The following is a 16622-nucleotide window of genomic DNA, read 5'->3' on the forward strand; positions in this document are numbered from 1 at the left end:
CATTATTATTGGAGATCACCAATATTGAATATTTTGGAGGTTTTTGAAGATTTTTGTTCCTGGCATACTTCTTTTAGGATGCTTCTCCTCACCTCCACATCAGAGTATAGTTTGACCAGCCACACATAAGATTCATTTTTGGGTACTTCATATGAACAAATGAAAAAAATATTAACCTAAACAAAGTAGGGTCAAAAAGCTGTATCAGCTGCTTTTATCAAATCACAAAATCACAATGGAGACAAAGAAGAGTCAGAAAGATTTCTGAATTCTTTTTTTCAAGTTATCTACATCATCAAAAACCTCTCTTTCCCCACTAGCATAGACTGTTAGAGCTTTGGAAACCAGCTGTACTTCTGTTGTTAAATACCCACTCTGTTTTTTTCTTCCCCTTCAGGTTTTGAAGATCATGATCACATGGATGCATCTAACTACATGGTACCTGGGGACATGGTGGTCCTTTAGAGAGCACATCTAAATTGCTGGCTAAGGCTTTGGTTTGCCACTCAACATAGGACATCTCTTGATCCTGTCTGTCAGAACTCTCCTAAAGTCTCCCCACCATGCTGTCTTTATTAGCTTGAACTCCTTTCCTAAAATGGTCCTTCTGTTGATCCTGTCAGTCCTGCTTTTGAAAGAAGATGTCCGTGGGAGTGCACAGTCCAGTGAGAGGAGGGTGGTGGCTCACATGCCAGGTGACATCATTATTGGAGCTCTCTTTTCTGTCCACCACCAACCCACTGTGGACAAAGTTCATGAGCGGAAGTGTGGGGCGGTTCGTGAACAGTATGGCATTCAGAGAGTGGAGGCCATGCTGCACACCCTGGAAAGGATCAACTCAGACCCCACGCTCCTGCCCAACATCACCCTGGGCTGTGAGATACGGGATTCCTGCTGGCATTCGGCTGTGGCCCTAGAGCAGAGCATTGAGTTTATAAGGGACTCGCTTATTTCTTCAGAAGAAGAAGAAGGTCTGGTGCGCTGTGTGGATGGCTCCTCCTCTTCCTTCCGCTCCAAGAAGCCCATAGTGGGAGTCATTGGGCCCGGCTCCAGCTCTGTGGCCATTCAGGTCCAGAACTTGCTCCAGCTTTTCAACATACCTCAAATTGCTTACTCGGCAACAAGCATGGATCTGAGCGACAAAACTCTGTTCAAGTACTTCATGAGGGTTGTGCCTTCAGATGCCCAGCAGGCACGGGCCATGGTGGACATAGTGAAGAGATACAACTGGACCTATGTGTCAGCTGTGCACACGGAGGGTAAGTTTTCTTCACACCGAGTCTGTCTCATGCACCTGACAGCTTGCCAGTTACAATTTCAGGTTCTGGAGGGCTGAAATTGTCCTAATTATTTGGGATCTTTTGAACTGCTTAGTTATACCAGCTCTATAAGAAGGGACTGGATGGCCGATGTCAAGAGTAACAGATTTAAGCTAATACGAGTGATGCTGTGGCCATCATTTGGCAAAACAGGAATTTTTTTTTTCTGGTTAATGTATTATGTTATCCATACACCTGCTGTAATGATGCTGGAGATTTTTAAGTTTTCTAGATCTTCATTGAACTCCTCATATTTTTAACACTTTACGGTTGCTCCAAGTGCCTCTTGTTTCTTTTTTTTTTTTCCAGTTGCTTCTTCATTTATTGTAGGATACATGCCTCAGTAATGTAAGAGGTGGTCTTGTCTGGGTCATAATCATCATAATACCTTCTTATAAAAAGCATCCATTTGGATTTCTTTGTGCTCTGCAATTATCATTTTTTAAACTTACATTCTTTTTTATTGAAGTATAGTCAGTTTACAAAGTTGTATCGATTTCTGGGCATCATGTTTCAGTCATACACCTAATGTTTCTGAGAGTTAAAGGGAGGTATACATAAAAACATGTAAGGACTGAAGGCACCCGGTCCTGGCTCAAGTATGCTGTGATAGAAAATTACGAAACAGTTTAGTCTTACGAGAATTTTTCAAAAGAGTGTATAGTTAAAGCTGAAATGGAGATATGTATGAATTAGGTCTATCTTTGGAGAGGACATGCTCAGGAAATATAATTTTTAATAATTCAACATTAGTTTGCTTTGAAATTTATTGCTTCTTTATGCTCAGAGCATAGTGAGGAAGAAAGACATGCCTGAGGTTCTGTAACAGATAATAATAATATTAGCTCTTATTACTGTTAAAAGTGCTTTTAAAATGCTTTTTATACATTGTTAGTCCTCAACCAAGGTTTGGTATAGGTTTGGTTTGACCTACAGAAGTTAAGGTGCCCAGATTATGAGGCTCACTCATTGTGCAGCACTCCTTCTGGGACAACACACTGCATGTACTAAGCATGATAATATGCCAAGGAAGGCACCAGATACTTTGTATAGCTCATTAAATCATTGTTAGGATTAGCTGAGGTTTTGAAATTCTGCAATAACACTCTCAGTGTGTTCTAAACAATCTTATAAAATGTTGGAGTTGAGTTACTGGGAAATTAATGGCCAGAGTAAAATGACTTCAGAGAGTGGAAGCCCATCACCAATAAGATATTGCAAACTTTTCATCAGCAAGTGCTCTCAGATGGATTTCACTGCATAGACACTCAATAATAGCCAAAGCTGCGCCAGTATAAAATGGGTTTCTACACTGGTTTGAGATGTCTATGCCTTTGGAGATGTTCATGCATGGTTTATAGTTTACTTACAGAGTTGTTGATTTATAGAGATTTTGAGCAATGGTGATTGGACTAGGAAACCTTTGATTTTTTTTTCTTATCCTGAGATTTTTCTTAAAACCACCATTTCATTTGATTCTCACAGCAAGCAGTAATATAGATAATCCAGATATTTTAGTCCCTTTTAAAATACAAATTTTTGAGGAGTTCAAATAGTTCACCCAAGAATTACCTGATAGCAATTTCAGAGACAGGAGTAGGGTTCATAGCTACTAACTTCTAGTTCAGAGTCCTATTATAATTTAGCAGAATTCGATAGAATCACACCTGGAGGATACATTTATGTAACACATGTTTAATAAGCCCAAATATACAAAAGGCCCTCTGGTAGTCTATGAAGGACAGTCCAATGTTTTATACATCACTACCCTCAATGGGCATGTAATCGGAAATTGAAGGAGAAAAAAAATGAACATCCTGCTCCCTGGGGATGGAAGCCATGGTAGAAATCTTAGAGAAGGAAATGCATTTGACAGTGGAATTTTAACAGGAAGAATACTGACACTTGGTGAAAATTAGAAGGCATGGATTTCCAGTAAAGGGCACGAGGAAATATGAGAAGGTGAGAAACTTAAAAAATATGTTCACAGAAGGCCAAGGATGAAGACATGTTTTGGTAAGCCTCAAAGCAATCATAAAATGTATTAAGGACTTCCTTCTGACTTCAGAAGGGTAGATCTTGGTCACTACGTAGGAGATGCTAATCCAAGATTGTGTTCAAAGAGAAACTCATCATCATTACCTTTGACTTTTACTAATTTGAATTGTCTTTTTCAACCTAAATGTACACCAGTAGTGAGTGATTTTAATAAAATTAATTATGATGCATTCATACAATACATTATTAAAATGACTGAGGCACTCCGCAGGTAATGAGATCAGAATGATCCCCAGGATCATTTTAAGTGAAAAAAGCAAGGCACAGTCCTGTGCATCTGCCATGTTATTTGTATAAAATGGAGGTTGTAAAAACCATTTGATTGAGTATTTACAGAATTGTTTTCAGAGAAGAGCAAGATATAACAGTTGCTCCTTCTAGGGAGGAATTCTAAGGAATTAAGGAATAGGGTGGAATGGAAGTGACTTTTCTTACAGAATTTTTACATGCAAACTTTTGAAGTGTATTACAAGCACAGGCTACCTATTGCAACATAGCAGTTAAAAGAAATTATTCTATTTGTGGGCAAGAAATAAGTCAATAAAAATTTGATTGCCAAATTCAAGCAAATTTAGTGATTTTTCCAAATATAGGCCAATAAAAATTTTGTTGCTCGATTTTGGCAAAATATTTGGAAGATAACATGGAGATGCAGGAGAGAACAAATTGAATACGGACATTAAAGACTGGGGGAAATACTTCTTGGCCTATTGTTTTATATTGTTAATGAAGAGGTATTTAAATTGCTTTGATCGTAAGCAAGTATGTGGCTAATGAAGTTACATGGGGTTACATCTTACAATTTACCAATATAGGAGAGGTCTGATGGGAAGTTCTACAAGTTAAAGTTCCCTTCTAGGATCAGGAAAGTGCTTGAGTGTAGCAAGACACAGCTCTGTTGGGTACTGCGGAAGGCCCCAAGGTGAGCCTGGGTGTCTGCTGCCTAGCCCTTCAGGGAGTCCCTGTGGGATTTTCCATGAAATGACGGTACCGGTTCTTCCTTGGGCCTCTCTCTGTGGCTGGTTTGGGGCAGTTCTCTCTAGCCCTGGTTCACACATCCCCAGTATCTCAAACGTATTCCCATGTCCTTATAATTACCTTCTTCTGCTCAGTTGTTATTCCTCTGTCTTGAAGAGTATGGAAATTTCCAAATGCTTTCACACACAGCATTGAAGTCTATAAAAAGCTGTTGTCTTATTTTCACAAAACCCATTTGCCCCCCCCCCATGTTGCCCATTCATTGTATACTTCAATGTGGCAGTACTGTCACTCAGTCCTCGTGGCAGCTATCACAAGACGTCCCTTTGAGAATGTGTGTGCTGTCACAGAATTTCAGAGGAGAGCACGAGGAGATGTGGGTTTCAGCTTCAAGGTTAATCTCCTACACTCGCATTTCCTTGGTTTGTTTTTTGTAGGCTACAGGACTGTATACTTACTGTGGCTTGTTATGTTATGCAGAAGTATTGCCTAGGCCTTCAAGGCAAAGAGATTAAATGTCTGAAAACAAAAACAAGAAAAAAATGTGTTAAAAGGCAGACCACACTAGCTCTTCAACCATGTGGAGGAAAGGAACATGCAAGGACTGGGAAGAAAAGCCTGTTTGTACTCCTTTCAAAGGAGTCAGCCCCATTGCAAGCCACTCTCCCTGCTCTGAGAAAATTTAAGGGGTCCTTTTGTCTCAGTGCATTTGGAAACGTTGGTACCTGTGCCCATTACGGTGCAGAAGCAACGGTGCTTGTCTGTTTAAGGGTGTGGCCGATCCACTGCTTTGGCTCTGCTGACGTCCGTGAATGACCCCTTTGCTTTGTAACCTCGTGGTTCCCTTCCGCTCTCATGCAGCACTAGCCTTGCGACTGCTTTGGCCAATAGAATTTGGTGAGAATGAGAACTTTCTTCCTAATGTGTCTGTCTTGGAACCCTGTCATCACTCTGAGAAGGATGAGAGCAGCCAGGTTCCCCAGATGAGGGCCATCTTTGACCACTTGACCTCATCTAAGCGAGAGCTCCCAGTGAAGGTCCACACAATTGCTGTCGTGACCCACAGTCAATTTCCATCAGGTAATAGCACCCAACTGAAGCTATAAACATTACCCATCTAACCATAAATTTATGTGCAGTAACAGATACCTTCAAGGTGGAGCCCAGTGTAAGCATTTTCATTCCAATGACTTTAAACTCAAACCCCACTGCACTCCAGTGGGGTACTATACAGTGTCTAAACTTCGAAATCAAAACAAAATAAATTTATTAACACACATTAATATCTTGTGATTTCAATGGAATAAATGCCATGGGCAAGAAAGACAACTTTAAATGCTTCCCCCCATACTTTTGGTTCAAAGTTAGAGCTCTGATAATTCCCTTGAAGTCTGAATGCTACATATTCCATTACTCCATGCTTCCCCTTCATATAGCTCCATTTCATTGAGAAGAGTAATTACGAATTGGCTTTTATACACAAACCATACGTACGGTACTTTACAGATGACTTATAGGATTTTCACACTTGGAAATTTTTGCTGACTTTAGTTGAAACTCCGCTGTACCTCCCCAGGGTCTGTCTGAGTGCGTAGCACATAATAGATGCTCGAAGGCTATTTGGTGAATGGATGTATCTGTGTTAAAATAGTACCCAGCTCACTATTATATCGTGTGTGGATAAATAGCAGGCACTTGTAATTTTTCACAGTTTTGCTTCTCTATAAAAATGACGTACCAAAATACCTCCTTTGATTAATTGTTAAATGCTGTTCACACCTCACTCCCTTTTTTGTTTGCACTGGTTCCCGAATTTGTTATTTCCACCTAATGATAAAGGAATGCTAATTTGTTCTAGCCAAATAATACATCTCAGTGATGCTCTGGGAGAAAAATTGTACCAGTAAGTTGTATTGGTAATGTGACATCATTAAACATTGTCTTCAGGCTACCTTTCAGGTTATAATATGGTTTTCTATCAGTTATTTAAAAATTTGATAACAATCAAGCTTTGGTTGAAAGGCCTTCAGTGTGATTCATAGTCTGTACATTTAGTTTAACTTCTAAAAAGTGGGGAACACGGTTTTCTCATTACACCTTTTCTATTAATTGTGATTGTGTCAAGACAATTTAGTTTGGGAAGATGAGAGATGTCACCATGAGCCCTACTGAGTTCTCCTTAAAGAAATTTAATTTTGTTTCTCTGGGGATTGAACAGTGTTGAGAGTTGAGATGAACTTTGAGATGGTCATAGTGATAATTCAGACAAAGGCTACTGTCAGCTTTGTAGAATGTTAACACTGGGAGGGTCTTAGGCAAGCGTTTAATAACCCCTTTATCTCACATTTGAGGAAACAGGAAAGGAAGGACAAGTAATTTGGACTTAACCATTAACAAAGCTGGGTCTTGAAACTCGAGATTCCTGTCCAGAATTTTGTTTCCACATCATCCAAGTTTTTTTTTTTTTGCTATTTTATTAACTCTCCATTTCAATGCTTTATTCCTTTTCCCTTTGCCTCAGTGATGCCAATCTGCTGAAAGTTTTAATGCCTATTTTAAATAATAGCAGGGACCACGAATGAAATCATTTATGTAAAAAATTAGCCTTGAGACATAGCATGATCTCTTTGCTCTTGACCTGTAAATTAAATGAACTGCTTCTTTGCCTGGGTCATACTGATGCTTTGCAGAAAATCTGAACATTTTTTCCTTTGCTTCACAAGAATTCTGAAAACATCAGACCTTCTGCCAACATCTTATAAGTATGAATTGATTGGATAATAATGTTGGTTGCTGTTAGCATGACGATAAATGAAAAATCAGATGCAGAGACTTTTAAGTGGCTTCTTCATTAAGTTATATCATGGAGCCACAGTCTGGGAGCTAGTGCAACTCTAATAGTTAAAGAAGCAGTTTTTCATAGTCATATATCACTGTAAGCAACTTCATTGTTAGTAGAGAAAGAAACACAGGTAGCACTGGGAAGTGTGTTTGGGGTCGGGGGCTTTCCTCTTATCTTCCCTTCCAGGTGGAACAGTCTATGGACTTTTAGCTGGTAGCCTCTAATCTGTCTTAGGGAAAAATTTGGGATCCACTGACCTATCTAGCTGTGGCCAGGACAAGATCTTCCCTAATTTCAGGGGAATATTTTTATTATTATTATCACCATAATAATAATAATATATTATAACAAATATTATTATTATATTTAATATATATTTAATATATTATTATAATATATAATAATATATTATAAATAAATATTATTATTATTTAATATATATTTAATATATTATTATAATATATTATAAATAAATATTATTATTATTATTATCACCATCATTATTTTTAGACAAGTTCTGGCTTGGGCTCTGATTCACCTATAAAAGACGCATGCCTGAGATAACATTCCTGTTTCCACTTTCTCAGACACTATTGCTGTTCATCCACTGCTGAAAATACCAGAATGTCCCCCTAAATACTCCATGCCTAGGGCGACTAAGTTAGAAGAAACTTGGTTTTCGGAGGATGCCACCGCACTGCCATCCCAGCACACACAGATAGTTACCTGGGGTGCTGTGCAAACGTGGACACTACAGTTCCAACCAATCGGACGCTTCTTGCAATGCAAGGATAGTCTGTGAGTGAGTGTGCCTGTTAGGTATTCGGGTATTATCCATTTTATGGATGGGAGCTGCACAAATTGTGTGTCTTTCCTTGGTGTCCCTGATTCAGGATCTCGCAGAGACAACATTATTGTCTGAGCTTTAGAATGTCAATACTCAAAGGCCCGTTCCTTCTGTTTACTGAACTGGTCTTGTGACTCAGTTCCTCATGATAATCTTACTAGCTTCTAGGTTTTTTGAAGTTTCATAATGAGCAACAGGCATTGCTTCTGACTGAGGAAAGCTGGGGAATGGGGGGCCGTGGTGTGAGGTGTTTATGTCCCAACGCAAAACAGTTTCTGCACAGCAAACTCTACCCACCACGCATGAAGCAAACCCATAAGAGAAAACAAGGGAGGAGGGGCACAGAACTCCAGAGAGAGGCTGCTTTGCCCTTCTTTGTTCTCTTTCTCTCCCTTTCTTAATTATCGAATTTTCCCGACCTCTTCTTTAGCTACTGAAAATTTTTAGATTTTGTAGGCAGTTTGGTAAATCTAGATCAAGAGTGATAAACTCATGACCCCATGAACTTGAAGGTGAATATATGAAAGATGAAGATTACATTAATGTATCCCGGGAGTGGAAAAAATAAAAGGCCTAGTTTTACTGAAAGAAATACCGCTGACGTCAGAGATAAGAATGTTCACTGTGACTCTGAGAAAGTCACTTCAACTCCTTCATCCACTTGTCCCATTGAAGGGGGCTGGAAAGGATGTTCTTGGCGACTCCTTGCAGGTTTCACCTTCTGTGACTTGCTCTTCTCATGCTTCCACAGACACGCCCGGGCTGGATAAAGGGGGGCATCACATTTCAAGTCAACGCAAAGGACAGTGGCCAAAGTGGTTGTGGGATATGAAATCCTGTCTTCAGAGAATAAACTGAACAGAGAGACTGGCAGGGCCTGAGTGCTATTCTTAGGTACTTGGAAAATTCAGGTGGAGAGAAGCTGGACTCTATATGGCCAGGAACATTACAAAGAGAGCTAATTACTGAAACACCAGAATAACAAATTATGGGTCAATTTTAGAAGGATATTTTTTGTTCCTTAACAGAACCATTCATTGAAAGACTGGCCTCTTTTAGGAGTTAGCTCTCTGTTCTGCATGACTCCTGTGCAAAAGCTTGGAATAAACAGCCATGTGGAGGGGCTCCGGAAAAATGAACGTAAACCTCAGTTGGGGAGTGAGGGAGCTGGATTATTTGCCCTCTTTGATAACCCCGTTCTTGACAACCAAATGCTGCTTAATTGAGATTCTATTTTTTTTGTGAGTTAAAACACAGTCATGTATACTATAATACGTCATTCATTTTCTAGTTGATTCATTTATCCCATAACAAGTTACCATTTATGGGTTAGAAAATAGGGCTGGAAAGAGAAAGTGATTTTTCCCAAAACACTGCAGCTCCTTAGTGGCAGAGCAAGGATGTGGACCCAAGGCCAGCTCTTTTTAATTATGTCTGAACTCCCTCCCTTTATACTGGGGTGGTTGTGGCTTCAAGGAACAGTAGGATGCACAGCTATTGATCCTCTTCCCTCCATAGGAAACATGAAAACACTATTCGTTTCCCTACTGAGAGAATCTTTTGAGTATATTTCGTGTGTCTTTGTATCTGGCTTTGAAAGCAGCACCTTTCCTTGTTCCCGTGGAAGGATTTAATTACAGTAAAAAGAAAATGAATTAAGGAGGAAGCATGTGGCAACAAGGTGACCTCCTAGAAGACCTTCCTGTGACTCTGATGACAGGTGCAGACTGTACCTGGTGGTTTCTATCTGCATCTCCACTGCAGATGCCACAGCTCGTCCTTCAGATGCCAATTATGGGAGGAAGCCGTATGGTACGAATTTTTTAAGGGCAGGAAGACATATTGTTAAATGCTGGGGCCTTATGTATGGAAAACTTCTCCAGAATACATTAGGACTAGGAGTTATGAAATCTCATTTTGGCGCATACTCCAGAAAGACTTCTCAACTTGTTTGTGTATGTAGGGTTGGGGGTGTGGAAACAGGAGACTGAAGATGTATGGAGAGTTATTGCTGTACTTTAAGCACTTCTGAATTGTTTTCACTTTTATAAGAAGCATGAATATCTTTTCTAGTAAAAACAATCAACACAATGGTTTTATAACATCTTTTTAAATTTCAAATTGGATGTGCTCCAGCACTTGCAATAGTCAGTAACTGCAACCTTGCTAATGAAAGCTAAAGTGTAGCACATTGAAGCATCCCATAGACTTGAGTATAAAGCCAAAGGAAATAATACGGACCCTAGGAAATAAAACAGACTACATTTAATAGCTATGCTAGTTTGAAAACGAACCAGATGCTCCTCTTACACATCATTACAACTCAAATATAACAATGCCAATAAGAGCTATTATTTATCAAGTATTTGTGTTATCAGAAATTATCTATTTTTCTATACTGTATGAAGTGATATTAAGATATAAAGTTTATGCTATTATTAGTGTATTATTACTAATATTATCTGAAAGTAAGTTCTACCCATAGCTACAATGAAAAGTAGACCATAAATAGAATAAAAAGGATATGTCTCTATTACTTTCCTCAAGGACTCTAAAAATTGAAGTGTTTGTATCTTTGACAATTTCTTCATAAGCCTTCTTAATATTCCCTTGGTTACATAATTTCTTTTCAAAAACTCTGTATCTGCTTTTCACCAGATTTGGGTTAGGATTTCAAGCCTTGACTCTCCCTAATGAGAGTAGAGCCATTTATTATTAAGGAAAACTGAATTACTGCATTGCCTTATGCTGGCTTTTTATCTTTTAGAGAAGCGTGTTATGTTAGTTTTTTTTTAAGATTTTTTTTATTGAGTAATAGTCATTTTACAACGTTGTGTCAAATTCTAGTGTAGAGCACACTTTTTCAGTTATACAAGAACATATATATATATTCATTGTCTCATTTTTTTCTCTGTGAGCTACCATAAGATCTTGTGTATATTTCCCTGTGCTATACAGTATAATCTTGTTTATCTATTCTACATTTTGAAATCCCATCTATCCCTTCCCACCCTCTGCCCCCTTGGCAACCACAAGTTTGTATTCTATGTCTATGAGTCTATTTCTGTTTTGTATTTATGTTTTGTTTGTTTGTTTGTTTGTTTTAGATTCCACATATAAGCGATCTCATATGGTATTTTTCTTTCTCTTTCTGGCTTACTTCACTTAGAATGACATTCTCCAGGAGCATCCATGTTGCTGCAAATGGCGTTATGTTGTCGGTTTTTGTGGCTGAATAGTATTCCATCATATAAATATACCACTTCTTCTTTATTCAGTCATCTGTTGATGGACATTTAGGCTGTTTCCATGTTTTGGCTATTGTAAATAGTGCTGCTATGAACATTGGGGTGCAGGTGTCATCCTGAAGTAGGATTCCTTCTGGATATATGCCCAGGAGCAGGATTCCTGAGTCATATGGTTAGTCTATTCCTAGTCTTTTGAGGAATCTCCATACTGCTTTCCACAGTGGCTTTCCTTGCTTCCCTCTCCCCACTCTTAATGATTTAGATGTCTTCTTTTACAATTTTGTGTTTATTCTTTTTGTAATTCATGGCAGTTATCTCCTTTCCAGTTACGAGTTTCTCATTTTGTAGTATCCTGCTTCTCTTCTAGTCAGAGTAGACCTGTCAGTATTTCTTTTAGCATGGGTTTAGTGTTGCTAAACTCTTTTAGTTTTTGCTTGTCTGTGAAGATCTTTATCTCTCCTTCTATTCTAAAGGATAGCCTTGCTGGATAGAGTATCCTGGGCTGCATCTTCTTTTCATTCAGGACCTTGAATATATCTTGCCACTCCCTTCTGGCCTGTAGTGTTTGTGTAGAGAAATCAGCTGAGAGCCTTATGGGGGTTCCCTTGTAACTCACTCTTTGCTTTTCTCTTGCCGCCCTTAGGATCATTTCTTTATCCTTGACTCTGGCCATCTTGATGATGATATGTCATGGTGTGGGTCTGTTTGGGTTCTTCCTGTTTGGGACCCTCTGAGCTTCCTGGACTTGGATATCTGATTCCTTTAGGTTTGGGAAGTTTTCAGTCATGATTTCTTCCAATACCTTTTCAATCCCCTTTGTTCTTTCTTCCCCTTCTGGAACCCCTATTATGCATAGATTGACACGCTTTATATTATCCCATAGGTCCCTTATGTTGTTTTCATTGTTTTTTATTTGTTTTTCTCTCAGCTGTTCTGATTGGGTGCTTTCTGTTGTCCTGTCTTCTAGGTCACTTATTCATTCCTCTGCATTATCTAGCTTGCTTTGTACAGCCTTTAGATCAGCTCTCATCTCAGCAAATGAGTTTACTAATTCTACTTGGTTCTTCTTTATAGCTTCTATTTCATTTTTGACATATTTTATATCTCTAAACACTATTTCTTTTAGCTCCTTCAGTACTTTGATCACTCCTTTTTTGAAATCTTGATCTAATAGGCCATCAATGTCTATTTCTTGATCATGCTTTCAGAGGATTTCTCTTGTTCTTTTAATTGGGAGTGGTTCCTCTGCTTCTTCATACTGCTCATATCTCTGGCACTGTGGCTTAAGGAGTATCAATTATCTAGTTCTCCTGGAGACGGCATGCTCTTAATGATTTTATCGAGAGGTCTTTGTGTCTTAGCCCTGTTTTGCAAACTCAGCTTGTTTCCAGAGGCTCTCTGTTGGCGCCCTCGTCTGTGCTGCTCCCAGTGGCTGTCGGCTAACAGATTGCGCTCCCTCCCCACACTGGGTCAGGTGCTGAGCAGTGGGCAGGTGGGTCACTCCCCCTCGCTATGCTGCAGTCAGATGCCGTGCTCGGGCAAGGCAGGTGGGTGGATCGCACCCCCTCTCAGCACCGTGGTCAGGTGCTGTGTTCCTGCCAGGAAGGGGGGTGGCCGCCTGCCCTCTCCTGGCGCCGGGCGCTCCTCTGCTCTGTGCAGCTGCCCACTCTGCTCTGCCTCAGGTTGGCACTCCGAAGACAGCTCGGGGAAGACCATGGAACGGCCCCACCCCTGCTCTGTGCCAAATCTCAGCTCCTTGTTTGTCTTGGCGGCATGAGTTCTCTGAGGTGCCAGAGCAGAAAGATCTTATCTGCCTTGGGCTGTAAACAAGTCTCAGTCCTGCCTAGGAGGTTGCAGAGCCCCCAGGTGCGGATTCAGGGCTCAGCCCCGCCCCCGCCCTGGCCCTGCACACAGGAGGAGATGGCGGCTGTGGCTGTGCCCCACCTCTCTTCTTGAGAGAAGTGCCAGTAATGGCACCGCCGGTCTGAGGAGACACAGGTTATGGCGCCCCTCCCCGCAGGGTACACCAGCCACGTTGCTTTGCTTTTTTCACAATTTATGGGGGACCGAGGTTGTTCTGCTCCATATCCCCTCCCAGCCACAGCGTGCAGCACCCTGCAATCCCCCGGGGCTGCCTCAGTGCAGCTGCCCCAGTCCTCTGCCTGGCTCGGGCCACCTGCCCCAGCCCCCAGCTGCTGGCTCCCATCTCGGGCTGGGTCCCTTTGTGCCCATTTAACTCAGTTCTGTTGGTCAAGGGGTGCTTGGGGCAGATCTGAGCCTCAGAGGCTCCCCCTCCGTCCCGCTGGCCTCTGCATTGGAGAGGGGAGACCCAGCGAACGAGCACTAGTCCTCCTTTGCTGCTTCCTCCCTGTGGGACCGGTCCTGCACTGTTTTGCTTTTTCTTCTTTCTTTTTTCCTTTCCTCCTACCAGATTTTTGGCGTCTTTATTTTTTGAAGAGGGTGGTTCTGTCGGAGTTCAGCAGGTGCTCTGGTTGGCTGAGTGAGTCCGTAGTTGTGCGTTTTGGTGTATTTGTGGGAGAGGGTGAGCTACGAGCATCCTTCTACTCCACCATCTTGTTTCTCTCTCTGTGTTATGTTAGTTTAATTTCAATTTCATGGAATTTGAAAAAAATTAAATTAAAAATGCAGTTGATACTATGTTTCATTGAAGTAAATTGAGAAAACAGAAAAATGGTATCAAGACACTGAAAAAAAATAAGCTATCTGGCGATATTATTTGTAATCAAACTTAATTTGCTAGTTTTCATTTCCCAAGTTAGTCAACTCATCCCTTGTTACATGAGCATAATTAATTCTCATTTTTTTGTTCAGAGGATATAAAAAATATATAAACAATCATTAATTTTCCTTACATTTAATGTTGAAATTCTAGGCTTTGTGAAAAATATGTGCTGAAGAATCAAGCTGAAAATATTAATTATATAAATTTGTATTTATATATAGTTGATAACAGTAAACCCTCACATAACTAATAAAATGAGAAAAAAACCTCCAAATTGTTTGGGAATCTGGAAGTACTTTCATTTGCTGAGTTGTATGAAGTTATAAAAATAATTTTAAAAGGGTGGCAACATTTTTGATGGTTTGAGAGAAAGTTTTACAGAAAATGTTATAAATTTTTGACATAGTGTAATATATTTCAATGTGACTATACAGTGCATAGAAGCATACATAACAGACCTTGAGTCCATGTGATGCTACAGAAAATGAATTTATTTACTCACTAATTTGAAAAGATTTAGTGGGAAACTATTATGTGGGTATTTTTTTTTGACTTTTTCTTTTTAAATGATACACTGAAAGTATAAAAGTTGCCTAGATACAGAAAAGTCAGAATAATGCATACAAAGCACTATGGGATGCATGCGACAATTCTGTTTAGCTTCTATTTTGATGATTTTATATCAGTATCCAAAATGATAAACTCTGGCGTTTTTTTTTTCTTAATCTAGTCCTGCATGATCGCAATTTCTGAGTTAAACTTAGCATTCACTGCCAACATCTTTGGATATAAACCAAATTCTCTGAGAAGAATTCAGATATCTTCTCAGAGACAGACTCTGTGGAGCACACTTTGAAAAGGTGAGACAGAAGCACCTGTCAGCACATGACTTTTCTCAGGTGCCCACCAAGCCATGGTCTCTTACTAATGTAAAATTGACCCTCATGGAAAGAATATGGTTTTGTGCCAGCAGGAACTCATAAAGTGACAGCTACGTGGCAAAGGATGAGTGTACTAAGCAACTGGATCGAAAGAAAGAAGTATTTTTAAGTGTGACTTAGAAAATTATGGAGAGTATAAAGATTTTTTTCTAAGGAAACATCTCCACTTACCAGACCTTACCAAATAGAACAAGTGGGACGTGTGAGCCTAGAAGCAGGATATTTACCTAACTAAGGTGACTAAGGGTGGATATCTCTGTTGGAAGTAAAGAAAATAAGAAAAAGCAAAAAACAATGTGTCCTCATTTCGTTTAATACAATGTGATTTTATACTTGTTTTGTGCTTAATATTCTGGGATTGAAGGGAGCCGTGTGCAGAACCACAGGTGACCTAGTTAAGCTTTTGATTATACTTTCCAGTGCCCCCTGATCTAGCATGAAGTTAATTAGTATTGTTCCACTCAAGATAGGAAATCTGATTTAGGTGCCATTAATGCATTTTTTATTGAAAGGTAAGATTTTAATCTCCTTCACTAACAGATACAGCAGACAACCTCAAACAATAAATTATAAAATACATTATCACTAGTAATTAAGACATTCTATGGCTTGTGTAACAAAATTGGGATGATTTCTTTTTCATGAATTTTAGACTTCTGATACTTATCTAATTATCTGTGTGGAGCCCTAGGAAAATTTAAATAAACTCTTTTTATCCCTTTTAGTCATACTGCATTTTTCCTAGTATACATGTAACATTCTTTGAGTGAAATTGTTCATAATCTCCAACCTATCTCTGATTTTGATGTTTCTTGGTGTCTGATTTTTTCTTGAAATTTTCAGACCTCTCCCTCTTCTTGGGGTCTTTCCTGAGTCTTAAACTCTCTAAAATGTGTCTGAAGTTGAAGTAACCAGTGGAATTAGTGGTTGTACTGCATTGGTTTCATTTACTTGAAAAACACCTTCCTTGAAGGAGGCTGTGCTGTTTTGTGACTATAGAGAATAGTAATTTGGGTTTTTTTGTCAGGAAATTTCTCTTCTGGCCTCAAAGCCTGTGGCATGCCTTAGCTTTACCTTCACTCTGTCAGAAGATGGCAAATTATTACTTATGACTAGGAGGTTTACAGAGACTGAGGAAAGCATAACACTTGTGTCATCACTAGAAAGAACGAATATCATTTCTGGAAACATGAAGAAGGAAAATAAGCTCTCAAGCTTTTAAATATATAATGCACTAGCGTGGCCATGAGAGGACTGTCAGAAATTGTACACAATTTCTGCTGAAAGGTGACTGAAATAAGTCTTAACCATTCCTGAAGAAGAGCAGCAACTTATGCTGAAGGGATTGGATTTGAATATCTAAAACTTGACTTCTGGTGCAGGAAGCGAGTCAAAGAATTTGGGTTTGAGCTCAGTGGAAAGAGCATTAGTCTTGGAATTATTCCGGAGATCACATTTGATTTCCCACTTTGGGATGACCTTGGGCAGTTAATTGAACCTTTCTGAATACACAGATCCTCATTTGCCAGATGACAGATGGCTTTATCTGCACTCCGTGTACTAATATTTTGTTATGGATGGTCAATTGAATAATCAGTTAATGCACTTTGTAAATCTAAAGCTGCCTGATGTTGTTAATTAATTAA

The 16622-nt window shown here is 39.5% G+C and overlaps 1 protein-coding gene across 1 annotated transcript in view; it reads left to right on the top strand.

Annotated features, from left to right (window-relative positions):
- Window positions 1-525: 525 nt before the first annotated feature.
- Window positions 526-16622, top strand: part of GRM5 (glutamate metabotropic receptor 5) — a 374881-nt gene continuing 358784 nt past the window's right edge. The window contains exon 1 of the mRNA XM_072969029.1: window positions 526-1259. Coding sequence (XP_072825130.1) covers window positions 599-1259 — 661 coding nt within the window. The 5' untranslated portion in view covers window positions 526-598. The remainder of the gene's footprint in view (window positions 1260-16622) is intronic.

The sequence above is a fragment of the Vicugna pacos genome, chromosome 10 (assembly GCF_048564905.1).
Source record: "Vicugna pacos chromosome 10, VicPac4, whole genome shotgun sequence".
Classification (NCBI taxonomy): domain Eukaryota; kingdom Metazoa; phylum Chordata; class Mammalia; order Artiodactyla; family Camelidae; genus Vicugna; species Vicugna pacos.